This window comes from Mustela putorius, unplaced genomic scaffold (genome assembly GCF_011764305.1).
Source record: "Mustela putorius furo isolate JIRA1106 unplaced genomic scaffold, ASM1176430v1.1 tig00000721_pilon_pilon_pilon, whole genome shotgun sequence".
Lineage (NCBI taxonomy): Eukaryota > Metazoa > Chordata > Mammalia > Carnivora > Mustelidae > Mustela > Mustela putorius.
The window spans coordinates 1,309,806-1,322,771 of NW_025421456.1; the positions used below are offsets into that span (position 1 = coordinate 1,309,806).

Here is a 12,966-nt window from a genome sequence, read left to right on the forward strand (position 1 = left end):
CCAGGACCCTGAGATCATGACCTGAGCCGAAGGCAGCGGCTTAACCCACTGAGCCACCCAGGCACCCTACCTCTCACTTTTAATGAGTGTAAAATATTTAAGTAAAAAGACAATATGCTATTAATATAAAGTCAAAATAATAAAGGATGCAAAGCAATGTGTGGGATCATTTAATGGATCTTAATGTCATATCCTATACCTATTCATCTTTAAATTGTTCCCCTTAAGTTGTCATGAAATAAACAGTGCTTCTTTTCCAAAATGTCCATTTCCTTGATACTCTGAACTCTCTCCATTTCTTAAACTTTTCTTTTACTGATTTCTAAGAAGATCAAACGTAGACAACTGAAACTTGATCTGTAACCTCAGAGCACTGAATTATGCATAACTGAATTTCAGCTTAGTAAGCCAATGAGCTTGATATTTAATGGCAAAAAATTAAATGGACAAGGACTTATTAGCATAAACAATGCTCATTCGGTGAAGTTCATAGTCAGAATGTTTCAAAATCAACATACTAAACTAACATAAGTTAATGACAATGACAACATAGAACGTTTACTATCTTCCTCCCTCCCTATCTCTTTCTCACATGCATGCACATACACACGCACATGCACAAGTTAAAAACTGTAAAACAAATCAAATGGAATAGTTAAAGAAGTATTAGCTTATAATTTTGATATTCTTTGCTATACGCACTGTCTTTGCAAAGCCTGCTTAACTGGGAATTTCTTCCCACAGTTCTTGCACTTAAATTCTTTCTCCTCGGTAGGTTTCTGGTGCAATGTCTGAAGATGCTCAGCAAGAATTTCCTCGCTGGTAAAACTCGAGTCACACTGGGGACAAGCATAGTCCTCTTTACGGCCAAGGCAATCTACACATTGACAAGGAAACAGATTTATAAGACAAAAATTAAGAGCCAAGAATTGCTCAATTTTAGTTTCACTTTAAAATCAAAATTGTGTTTCACAGTATCAGAATAATAAATGCTTATCTCTATGAGTATTAAAAATATTGTCCATGAAAAATAATAGGAAGTGTTAATAGAGAGAAATACATTATCATTTAATTCCTTTCTCTTGTTCCAGCAAATTAATACAAAATCAAAATCAAAATCAATTGTTAATTTACCCTATAATATTCACTTTTCACATTAAAGAGATTTTACAAATGTTGAATGAGAAAGCAAAAACTTTCCATGAGACAGGTCATCTTGAGTTCACTGAGTGCACAAGGAGAAAAAAATCCAACCAAGGCAAACTACGTGGAATCACCAAGGGGAATCTCACATACATGTGAAAAAGACCAAGGTCATAAAAACAGCACTCATTATGGTAGGTATAGTGAGGCTCCACTGCGTCTCTGGCTTGTCAGTCCCTATGGACTGTCACAGATCCGCCCAAATTTCTCAAAGTACATTATTTACATTACAGATTTTTTTCTTATATTAAAATTTTATTAAATAAAATGAGATTTAGAAAATTTAGAAAATGTGAAGAAAGTAAAAATGACCAAGAATCCTGTAAGGAAGAGAAAACCACTTAATAAATTCTCAAGTCTGATTTGTCTTTTGTCCATTCATATCTTCCACACAGTCTGATAATTACATTTATGATCATACTTTTTATGCAATCTCGTCTGTTGCTCTTTTTTTTCCATTCAACATTTTCTCAATTAAAAAAAATAGTGTACCGTATTATTTAACTAAACTCTCCATGGTTTGATATTTGAGTAGATTATTTGTTTCTTTTGTGTTATGGGTTTGTTGTTCTATGTTCTGGGTTTTTACTGGGAGAGTTGCTTTTATTAATAAAAACTAATTTCTAAAAAAAAATAGCAATAATATTAATAATGTAATTAACTGATTCATACTTTTTAAGTCTCTAAGTTTCTGTTGATTATTTTTACAAAAGTAATGGAATTTGGTATTTGTTAACTGAAGAAAAATCAGGATGATAATAAATAAGCAGGAGACTCATTTTTAAGCTAAAATAGTGGACATAATAATAACGTGCCCGGGGGTGTGACATTAAAAAAGTATATACTAAGAGTACATCAGAGGGAATAGTCAGTAATATTGTAATTCACATAAATAAATAAATACCCCTCAAAAAGAAAACACAGAATAATCAGAAATAGTCACCCAAAGTCTGAAATGCAAAACTGCAAAATGCATATTTGAAAGATAGAACAGAAAGCCTGTCCTCATCTTCCCCTTAAATAATCCACCTAAAATAAAAAAACACAAGCAGAGGCTGGCAATGCTGGGAATCCTTATACTTTCTCAGCCAGTAACATACAGTTCGAATAGGAAATTCATATGAAAGACATTATGACCATGGTGACTAAAGAAACTAGTGTCACTTCTGAAATGGCTTTGCTAAACAAAATGGAAAAATACCCTCTGGTAAATTTCAGCCCATTACAAAATGTGAATACCTATAACATCATTCATATTTCTTTCAAACCCCAGCAGGAGTAAAACACAACATAACAGAAACAAGTTCCAATAATAATTGATTATTCCCCAGCAGATGGCAAACAAGCGACATCCTTGGATTGCAGGCCTGATCAAAGCAGGTCAGACCTACAGTCCACACACAGTTTCTGGTTACCCAGCTGAAGCTATCTAACAGTTCTGCAGGCTTCTACAGTCAGAACAGAAAGAGATTTCCAGAAGCTCCAGATTCTCCAAGGATCTCTAACAAGAGGGAGGCCAAGGAATAATCCCAGAGGTTCCATCTAGCAGTGCCCTCTGGACACCTCTGCACTTGCCCTTCCCCATGTGCAGATGAGAACGTTAACGTCTCTAAGAGTTAGTGACTTACTCAGTTACAAGACTGATTAGTGGCAGATTCAGGGCTGGAGTACAAAATTCCTCATTGCTCGCCACCCCAGATGTACCAGGGAGAGCAGTGAGAGCCAGGAGCTGGCACTGACCTTAGCAGTCCTATAGGGTACATCTATCACCCACGCCCGCCATTCTCCTCCTGCTGGAATAAAGATGGGCTTACAGCCGGATATCCTCTGAGAGTCGTTCTAACCACAACTATTTTGACAACACCCTACGATAATGCAACTATAATTCACCCACAGTTCAAACCGTATTTCTCCTACAACTTCCATTCTCTCAGATCACCAGTTAGAGGCAATACCTTTTCTGCCAGCTGTTGATTGTCCTTTAGAATTTTTAACTTCCCCTTCTTTGATCATTGTCATAATTTGCTGTTCTTCCTCATCAGCCTCCATGTCACTGTCCAGGTAGCCAATCAGCAGCTCTGTATCTGTTTCTATATCCTCAATTGCCAAATAGAAAATGTTTTCTCCTTCCTGAGACAAAATTAAAAAATATGCTGTTGTATGACAAATAATTTTTAAAATGTTGATCCACTCATTTGTTTCTAATAGTAATGAAGAAATCATTTTAAGATACATTGAGTACCATGTGCCCGTTTTTTATATCTCCAACTGATTTAGATACTGAAAAAGGAAACTGACAACATTCAGTCACCTGGCAAATAAAATACAAATATATATTACTGATAGTGACATTTATATATAGCAAATGAAAGTCTATTTATATTTCTAAAAGTGAATTTCACATTGTTAATTTGCCTAATGCAGTAACACCTTGTGGAGGTCCGTAAATGCAGTAAGAAGAAATCTGTTAAGTAATGGCATCATTTCTGCGCCTAGAGAACAAAGTGCTATCAATGACCTAATTATGATTAATATTAAATCCAAAACTGGAAGGAAAAAAATTACAATTTATAATATAAGCCAGAGGAACAGCAAATGAACCCTAAAAGAATTTCCAAAAAACCTAGACCAGAAACAGAAAAAAGACGAGGCACCTGAGAGGTTCAAAGAATTGACTAAATCATCCTGTGTACCTAAATTCCACTGAAATGACAGGAAAGCAGAAAAGAAAGGAAATTCTAATATCAATACATCAATTTTTTTTTTCAAAATTCTAGAAGATTAGAAATCAGGGTTGAAATGATAGATAACTACTCAGAAGGAATTTCAACCCATAACAGACACAAGAAAAATGTTACAAAGAACCTACTTCCCAAGGAAACCCCAGAGAAACTTCACACTTGGAATGAACTGGTACAAAAAGCCCCTCTGGGCCTTCGGCCAATCACCAGGGAGGCCAGAACTGGGGCTGCTTAGCTCGCTGTCCCCAGGAGAAACACCCAGAATTGCTGTCTTTTACATAGTTGAGGATTTGTTCTGGGAGGGCTCCTAGTTTGGCTGCTAAGGATAAAGAGAAGCAAAGCATAGCCTGAATTTATTGAACCTTGGTGGTAGGCAAGGGGACTGAAGGACAAGGACAATAAGCTCCACCAAAGAGTGAAATTCAATAACGGAGAGAACAAAGAACAAAGCCTTCCCTCTGTTGTCATTATCACCACTCTTGTTAAGGAGGAAGAGACAAGAGGAGAAAAAAGAGGTAAGGTGAATGAGAGAAGGAAGAGGAGAGGGAGAAGAACGTGTAAGACATGTATGTGTGTGTGTATGCATTTTTACATAAGCAGAACCCTCATGAAAAGTCGGGAAAAATATGCATAAAACTGTTACATGGTTATCGTTTAGAGGCTGGGAGGAAAAGTAGTCTATATTCAATACTGTTTTACATTTTTTTGTTTTGGTTTTTACAATGAAAAGAATCTTCGTAATTTTTAAAACAGTGTATCTTAGAAAATTCCATGCAGGAAATGGAAATGATGATCATAGTCATCATTTCTGGTCAAGAAAGGTTTGATGCAAAAGTTCGAGTTATTGAACAAATCTAACCATCAGCTACAGTTAATTAAAAGATGTTTCTATAATATTTAGCGCATCCTTGGAAGATTTTTAATTTCAAACCTGCAGAAACTATAAAAAAGTTATTTCTAATTAAGAACACAATTAACTTCTATACAATTGTTACTCTTTGTGCAACAAAAATAAATGAAAAACAACAGAGACACTCAACAAAAGAGAGGTCTCTTTTTAAATTAACTCAGAAGTGGCAATTTCCAGAGTTTGGAAACCACTTGCCAAGAGTTACCCAAAGCAACAAATGAAGATTTCAGAATACAATCATAAATTTTAGTGCTTATCTGATCAACAGGCAAGAAATTTAATTGAACCATCTCTCCAGAATATTAATCATCAATTTCATGATGGCCTGAATAGCACCAAGAAAAGACAACGTTTTTAAATTTTAAAACATGGTAACATTCACTTAAACTGCAATCATAAGACACAGCATGCCTATTTAGGAACTCCATAATTTTAAAAAATTAATATACCAGTTAAAACCTCAATTCAATAAAAGCAATAGCATTATAGCCACCAAGGGCCAACTACATGTCTTGTCTGTATACCAAGATATGGTACAAAGAGGTATTACATTACAGGTATTATCATTACAGGTATTAATTCAATCTATTTATTTTATAGAAATATAGATACCTTTCTATGTATAATTCCTACCACTACCCAGTCCAAGAATCTCTTCCTTTCATTTGCTACCATAATAATTTTAAGAAGTATCCTCTTAGATGGCTTCCTTCCATACACCTCACTAATTTAATTGCAAAACAACTCTTCATTAATATTGTTCTCCTTCTTCAAAAGTTTCCATTGCCAGAACCTGCCAGACTCCTAATCACTGGAGCTCTCTTGAGCTCTTAGGGCATATTCCTCACCTGTAGGCTCGCCCCAAGCCCAATTCCATGTCCATTGGCAAGAAGGATTTAAAAGGTGTTGACCCAAAGTCCTGGGACTCAGCATCAACTCCCTGTTGTCATTATCCTGGCTCTGACCTTGCGTTTCAGCTTTGGTGACTATTCTAATATTCAGATCCTGAAATTTACTTCTTATAGCCATCATTTCTGGTCATTGGGTTTGTGGCTTATTCCCCTGAACATAGATCCCTCCATAAGAAAATCACTCCTTACATTTACATGTTAGGGTTTAGCACCTTTCTGGACTCTGCTTGGGGTCTGGGGTCCTGCTTATGGTTCCTGTTATGGGTTCCTGGTGATTTTGCTGAAAATGCTTGAGCTGGGGGCACCAGGATGGCTCAGTCGGTTGAGCGTCAGACTCTTGGCTTCCACTCAGGTCACAATCTGAGGTCTGGGATTGAGCCCCCAGGTAGGGCTTTACACTCAGTGCAAAGTCTGCTTGTCCCTTTCCTTCCTCCTCTGTTCCTCCCCCTGCTCATGCTCTCTCTCTCAAATAAATAAATAAAATCTTTTAAAAAATGCTTTGGCTGAAAGAAGGCTGTTCAACATGATGATCTGTTCCAAAGCAAATATTCCTTAAAAAAAAAAAAAAAAAAACTTATTTAATTTAGAGGGAGACAGAGAGTGTGTGTGTGAGCACAAGTAGGGGGAGGAACAAGAGTAGAGGGGGAGAGAACCTTCAAACAGAATCTACACTGAGCTCACAGCCCCACAGGATGGGAAGCCAATCTCACAACCTGAGATTACAACGTGAGCCAAACCAAGAGTCCCACACTTTACGAATTGAGCCACTCAGGGACCCCAAAAGCAAATATTCCTCAGCCAGTGGTTTTCATTGTGTGGGTAATCAGGATACAACACAGAGTGAGTGGTGTTACAATTGTTTTCCATCTCCTGCATTACTGCCCATTATTTTGAATTTCTTTCTTAGTTTTGTTTCATTTTGCTTTATTTTTGTGTATCATTTTCAGCTAATTATTTGTATTGCAAGCTGCTTGTAGCATCAAAAAGCTATAGTAGCCTAAATGTCCAACAACAGAAGTTGGAATAAATTAAATACCTAGCAATTGGTTTTAAAATTTACCAAATGTAATTTTGAAGGGAAAAAATATATGTCATACGTGTGTGTGTGTGTGTATACACACAAAATACAATGTGCCCCCACAAAGAAAAAGATATAAAAAAATATTAATGGAGCTTATCTCTAAGTAGGGATAATTTTAAGTATTTTGCAGAATCTTCTGCTAGTCCATACGTTACAGTATTTCTAGAATTAACAGGTGTTACAATAAATAATAAACAGACCCGGGTCTTGATACCCTGAATTGTACCTCATAGGGACTAAACAGCACAGGCTTTGGGCTGGCCAGGGTTCAAAGTCTCAAACCACCAGTTTCTTCATTTGCAAGATGAAGAAAATTAACAATGCTTATCTCACAGGCTGGTTGGTTATAAGAATTAAAAGAATATTTGTAAAATCGGGTAAGGTGCTTGGCATATGATAAGCATTCATGAATGGCAGCTCTGCTATTATTATTATTATTATTGTTGTTCCATCATGATATATAACTTGAAAGACAGTGGTTAAAAGAGTCCTTTTTTTCAAAATTTATTTCAGCCCAAGTGCCACATAAAGTTGCTATGACAATGCTGCTTTTGACTAACTTTCATTTGGCCAAATTGCTCTCAGCCAAAATATAATTCAATTCCACTGACTGCCTACCAGAGCTCTGAATTACTTTGGGTTTCTGGTTGTCACGCTCTGTTCTCTTGTTAACACACTAATGCGTCACTCTGGTTTGGACCTTCGATCTCAGTCACCCGTCTGAACTGTTCCTAACGTGACCAGCCATCTGCTCTGCTTGCAACTGAGGGGTTTCCCAGGACATGGGGCTTTCACAGTTAAAACTGAAAAAGGACTGGGCAAACCAGGACAGTTGGTCACCCTAACTACACCATCATATTCTCCAAAACCACATTCTGAACTCTACTTAAGATGTCCTCCCAATAATATTGACTGGGTCCATCCCCCAATCTCCAACTGAGGGTTTTCAACATATAGAATGAGTCGTATCTCCAAATATGGCTCCAAAGTCTTAACCAATAGACTCCCATCATCTGAACCCACTTTGTCCTCTCTTCTTCAACTATCCTGCAAACGAAACCGCATCCTATTCTTTAGACCAGCTGGCATACTTCCTCTCAGAAAACACTGGCCTCATTCCTGCTTAGTACAATTGCAAAAACCCCACTTGGCCTCCCTGCTACAACCCCTTAGCATCGTCTGAGGCACAGACCATTTCTGTCCTTCTCCATGAAACCTTCTCTAATCTACTAAATGCACGTAGATTCCAGGGGTTTTCTCTATACGAAATGCTTTAACGTTTTGGGGCATTTATAATTTATTTCTCTGGGCTTCGTCATTTAATTCATATGATCAGGAAATTCTAATATGTGTTGATCTTATCTTCCCAAAGATAATTTCCTCAAGGCAGCAAATAAGAATTACCATGTGTCGCCCACAGCGTAAGCTGTACTCATAACAGTTGCTCAACATTTTACAAATAATGAAAAGTACAAAAGAATACTAAAAGGCTTGTGTCTATGGAAGAAAAGCACTTATTAGTAAACTGTTTGCAGATACTTTCTTTTATGTGCCTTTGGTGATAGGCTATTAAAATAAACCAGGTCGCAGATAGTGGTGACTTGGAAGGATGATGGCAGACAAATAACGGAGATGGTGAGAGTATTAAGTATGATCTGAAGAGAAAGCAGATGCTATTTCCTGACAGAATATACATGCAGTATGAGAGTAGAAGGGTCAAAGATGAGTCCTCGGTGTTACAGTTTTCCCTCAAGCATTCACAGATGTTACTCTATTTAATAACAATTCTTCTTAAGGTCTAAAATAAAACACCAACTTTAGATTTTTATTTTGAATCTGTATATTCTCTGTAGATGTAAATATATTTTCACATGGTCCTTCACTCAGGTGCCCAAGAATATAACCCAATTCAACCATTTTTTTAAAGATTGTATTTATTTATTTGAGACATAGAGAAAGAACGAGAGAGAGAGAGAGAGAGAACAACCTGGAGGAGGGGCAAAGGGAGAGGGGAAGCCAGGCTCCCCGCTAAGCAGAGAGCCCGATGCAGGGCTCAATCCCAGGACCCTGGGATCATGACCTGAGCTGAAGGCAGATGTTTAACTGACTGAGCCACCCAAGCATCCCCAATGCAGCCATTTTTAAAGTTAATTACTGTTCTTCAACAAATCTGCAAAGTAAGAGTGGTTCATCATCCCCAATTGAAAAAATAATATTTTAGGTCATAAACTACTTTCAAAGCTCTTCCTTTGAATAGAGACAATCCACTCAGATAAGTAAAGTATAGGAGAAAATTATCTGTTTCTCTGAATGATACTGAAAAAAAATAATGGTGGCTTATATTTTATTAGAGTCATCATTTTGGTAACATCATATATAGAACTCAAATTTAGAGACAAACTTACACACACAAGAGATTCTCTGGATATCTTCATCGTCAGAGTTTTTTAAACAAACTTAGGTAATGAAGATAAATAAATCCAGAAAAAAGGTAGTAACCTGGCCAGGATGATTCAACAGGAAAGCTGGAGATGGTGCCATGTGGTAGAGCTGTTACAGAGAATTCTCTTGAGGCAGGTGCTCCACCAAAATCCTAATGCACCAAAACAACTATTTCTGAATTCATAAAGTAGAGAACGGCAGCCATATAAATATTGTTATAGTCAACTGTCATGTAGTCTGAATGAGTAACTGTATGGATATGGTCCCCAAAACAAATACTATCATCAATGTCATTATCTCTTTCCATACTAGTAACCTACTTTTAGCCCACTGGGTATCTTAGCACACCGGCTGGGAAGTTCCATCACAGGAATGAGTCCAGGGGTGATGAAATCAGCCTCTATGCCAGAGTAAAAACTCAGATCTAGAGAGGAACATGAGGAGGCTTTAGGGCTTTAGAATCAGACTACAAACTGACACAACTCTGTCACTTTCTGCCTATGTAGGCATCCTTCCTTATCCCTATGGGCCTCAGCAGAAAAAAATACAATTTATTTATGCCTTGGATCTTACTGTTAATTTCTGGTAAGTGGCTAAGAACACATAAAAGAAATAATACCTCACACCAGTAAAGCACTTTGCAGTTTTCTAAAGATTTCAATTACTTTATTTCATCAGATTTTCACAGTAACCTTGTAAGATACAGATGGAAATGTCAATTGAATTTCCTAGGACACTGGACAAAGAAATTCTACTTTGGAATCATATAAACTAACTTAGGATTCTAGCACACGACTTATTAGCAATGTATCCTTAGGAAAAGTTATCTTAACTTCATTTAATTACCTTATCTACAAAATGGGATCAATAGCACCTACCTAAAAGATTAAAAAATAAGGAGTATATAAAGGAAGCGTGATAGACAGTAGGCACCTAAGAGATGGTCAGCATCAGGGCCCATCTCCCAGAAGAACTCCTCCAACCAGTGCACATTTTACAAATGGGAAAGTTGAGGCTCATAGATGATAAATGAATTGCAAAGTTCACACTTAGTAAATTCTAGAGCCAGTCTAGAACTAGATAAGTGAGTACTGGCATGATGAGGTCAGGAGTGAAATAGAATTAGTTAATCATTACAGCTACAATTTCAATTTTACTGGATAAAATATTTCCTAACGGAGCCCAAAATAACCCAATGCATTTAAGGGCTAAAGGGAATTTGTCTTCACATAATTTTTTTTTTTTTTTTTTTGCTGCTTACTTTTCAATGACTCACAAAATAATTTCCTTTTTTAGGAAAAGATCAGACACTTATTATTTACTATGTTGCCTCAATCTCATGCACAGGAAAACCTTACATCCTGTTATGTAGATCTGATATTAATATACTCTTAAAATAGCCATGTATATGCCATATACAAAGTAAGAACCCTTAATTAGGAGTCAAGATGGTTCTTCTGACTTTGGCTTTCCCACTTGGGCCCTTTCACCTTGGGCGAGTCTCTTGCCATCTTTGGAACTCTTTTACTTCATCTGCAAAAGGATGGAGGTAGACTTCATTATCTTATCCCTTCCAGAGCTAGATTCAATCACAAGTGAAATAACTTCTTTTTGAAGCACTAGTTAACAAAGCTAAAGAGAGAAGCATGCATACAGAATGATGTGATCATTGCTGTTCCTCTCAGATTTCACCCTGTGAAGAGGAATGCTGGTATGGAATTAAGAGTGGAAAGCTGGGTACACAACCTTATAAAACTGGGGCAGGGGGCTTCTCTGAAATTACACAGAATAATGAAAGCCACCAATTAATAAGATTTTCTCAAAGTGACTGCTTCTGTATTGTGGCAGTAGCTAGAACCAAATAAACTCACAATGTCTTCCAGTCTAATTCTTTCTGATTCTATCAATATCACAAATCATTTACTCCTGGATATACAGGTGTACCTACTTTTCAAATTTCCTATCTCTTTCCAATACCCAAAATCTCAAAAACCTCAGCTTTCTTTGACAATTTGCCCACTGTCCCTTCTCAAGTACCATGCCCCACTAGGAAAGACTTCATGAGAACCCATGCATTTGAGGTTCAGTTCTGTATTTCAAAACAGCAAAAGTAAATGACTCTTGTTTTGCAAGGAAATGTCATCCCCACTGTGTGCAAATAAATAAAACTCTAGAAGAGGCCAAGCGTGATTCGGTGTTCTAGCTGCGCCTGTCTGACTTAACTTGGTTTCTGTTTACTTGTTGGCAGACTGTTGTGCACATGTGGATGATGTAAGAAAAAATCATGATTGTGAAACTGGCGAAGACACAATTCATTGTATTAAAAAGGTAGTAAGTAGTGAGAATTCAGATTCTCCAGCCAAAATGACTAATGACTAATCAACACAATAGGAAATCAACTTCTAGAGGTTACAAACTGAAACTCTACCAGCGTGGATGAAAAGAAAAGTTTGGACTCCAACCCAGTTACCGATAGAAGCAGGAGACAAGTGACGAAGGTGGAGAAAACAAAATGTAATGAAATAGGAAGAATTCCTATTCCTCTCACTTAATTCTTCTTTACAAAAACTCTAACTCCGTCTCCACTTGTGTAGCAGTATCATTTCGGCAGAGCTCAATGTACAAAGCTGAAAAATATCAGTAAAAATTCATTTCCACAGTAAATTTCACAAAATATATTAATACTCATGTAACAATAAAACCAAAAACCTTTAAAATAAGGTCTAACTGTAATAGACCATCGCATTCTTATTTATTCACTCGCATCCCGGGAGGAGGACTGTACCAAGTAGCCAGGTAGCTCAGAGTCTTGCAGTGGTGTCTGTGGGAGGTGGGTACTGGATCAGGCTTGACCACGTGACTCCTATCGACCCATGAAACGTGACTGGAAGCAAGGTGAGCCATGTCCAAGAGAAAGCTTTAAGAGAGTCATCACGTTTGGGTGACTGCTCTTTCCCTTCCTCCAGGAAAACGCAGGTCTCTGGTAAGGGCTGTTCCTCGAGAACCAAGTGGAACCGAACACTGGAAAAAGTCACAGCCTCCAATAGCCTGCACTTGTGTGGACAAGAACTAAATCTTTGTTGCTATAAACCACAAGGACTTCAAGGTTACGTGTTAGAGCAGTCTTCTTGGCAAAAGTTGACTGATATAATGACTTCAACAAAATAATACCTTTTTAAATTATTTTCTTGGTGAATAAGAAGAACATGTCTTGAAATCAAGGCAAATCACATGCAGCAGGAAAATGACAAGTGTATTTTGAAGAGTGAACTGTGTAAAGTACTTTAATTTCATGTTTATGGTGCATTAATTAGGTCCTATAAAAATGAAGTTTTAAACAAATATAAATGAAATGGTCCCCCCTCTTTTTTTAAAAGATGTATTTATTTATTTCAGAGAGAGAGAGAACAAGCACATGGAAAGGCAGAGGGAGAAGAGCGGAAACAGACTCCCCGCTGAGCACAGAGTCCTACACAGGGCTCGATCCCATGACCCACGAGATCATGACCAGAGCTGATCAGGTGTCAGATGCTTGACCTACTGGGCCACCCAGGAGCTGCTCAAATGGTCTCTTTTCTAATCACAGCTCATAATCAGCCACAAAGCAAAGAAACTGTTTAATATGATTCCCAGGAATGAGATACTATATTAGGCAAAAAACTAAGTCCATAAATAAAA

The 12,966-nt window shown here is 37.3% G+C and overlaps 1 protein-coding gene across 1 annotated transcript in view; it reads right to left on the reverse strand.

Moving 5' to 3' along the window:
- PRDM5 (PR/SET domain 5) overlaps nucleotides 1-12,966 on the reverse strand; it is a 217,629-nt gene that overhangs the window by 109,635 nt on the left and 95,028 nt on the right. The window contains exons 4-5 of the mRNA XM_004747989.3: nucleotides 3,159-3,333; nucleotides 703-877 (exon numbers count right to left, since the gene is read on the reverse strand). Of these exons, the coding sequence (XP_004748046.1) occupies nucleotides 703-877; nucleotides 3,159-3,333 (350 nt within the window). The remainder of the gene's footprint in view (nucleotides 1-702; nucleotides 878-3,158; nucleotides 3,334-12,966) is intronic.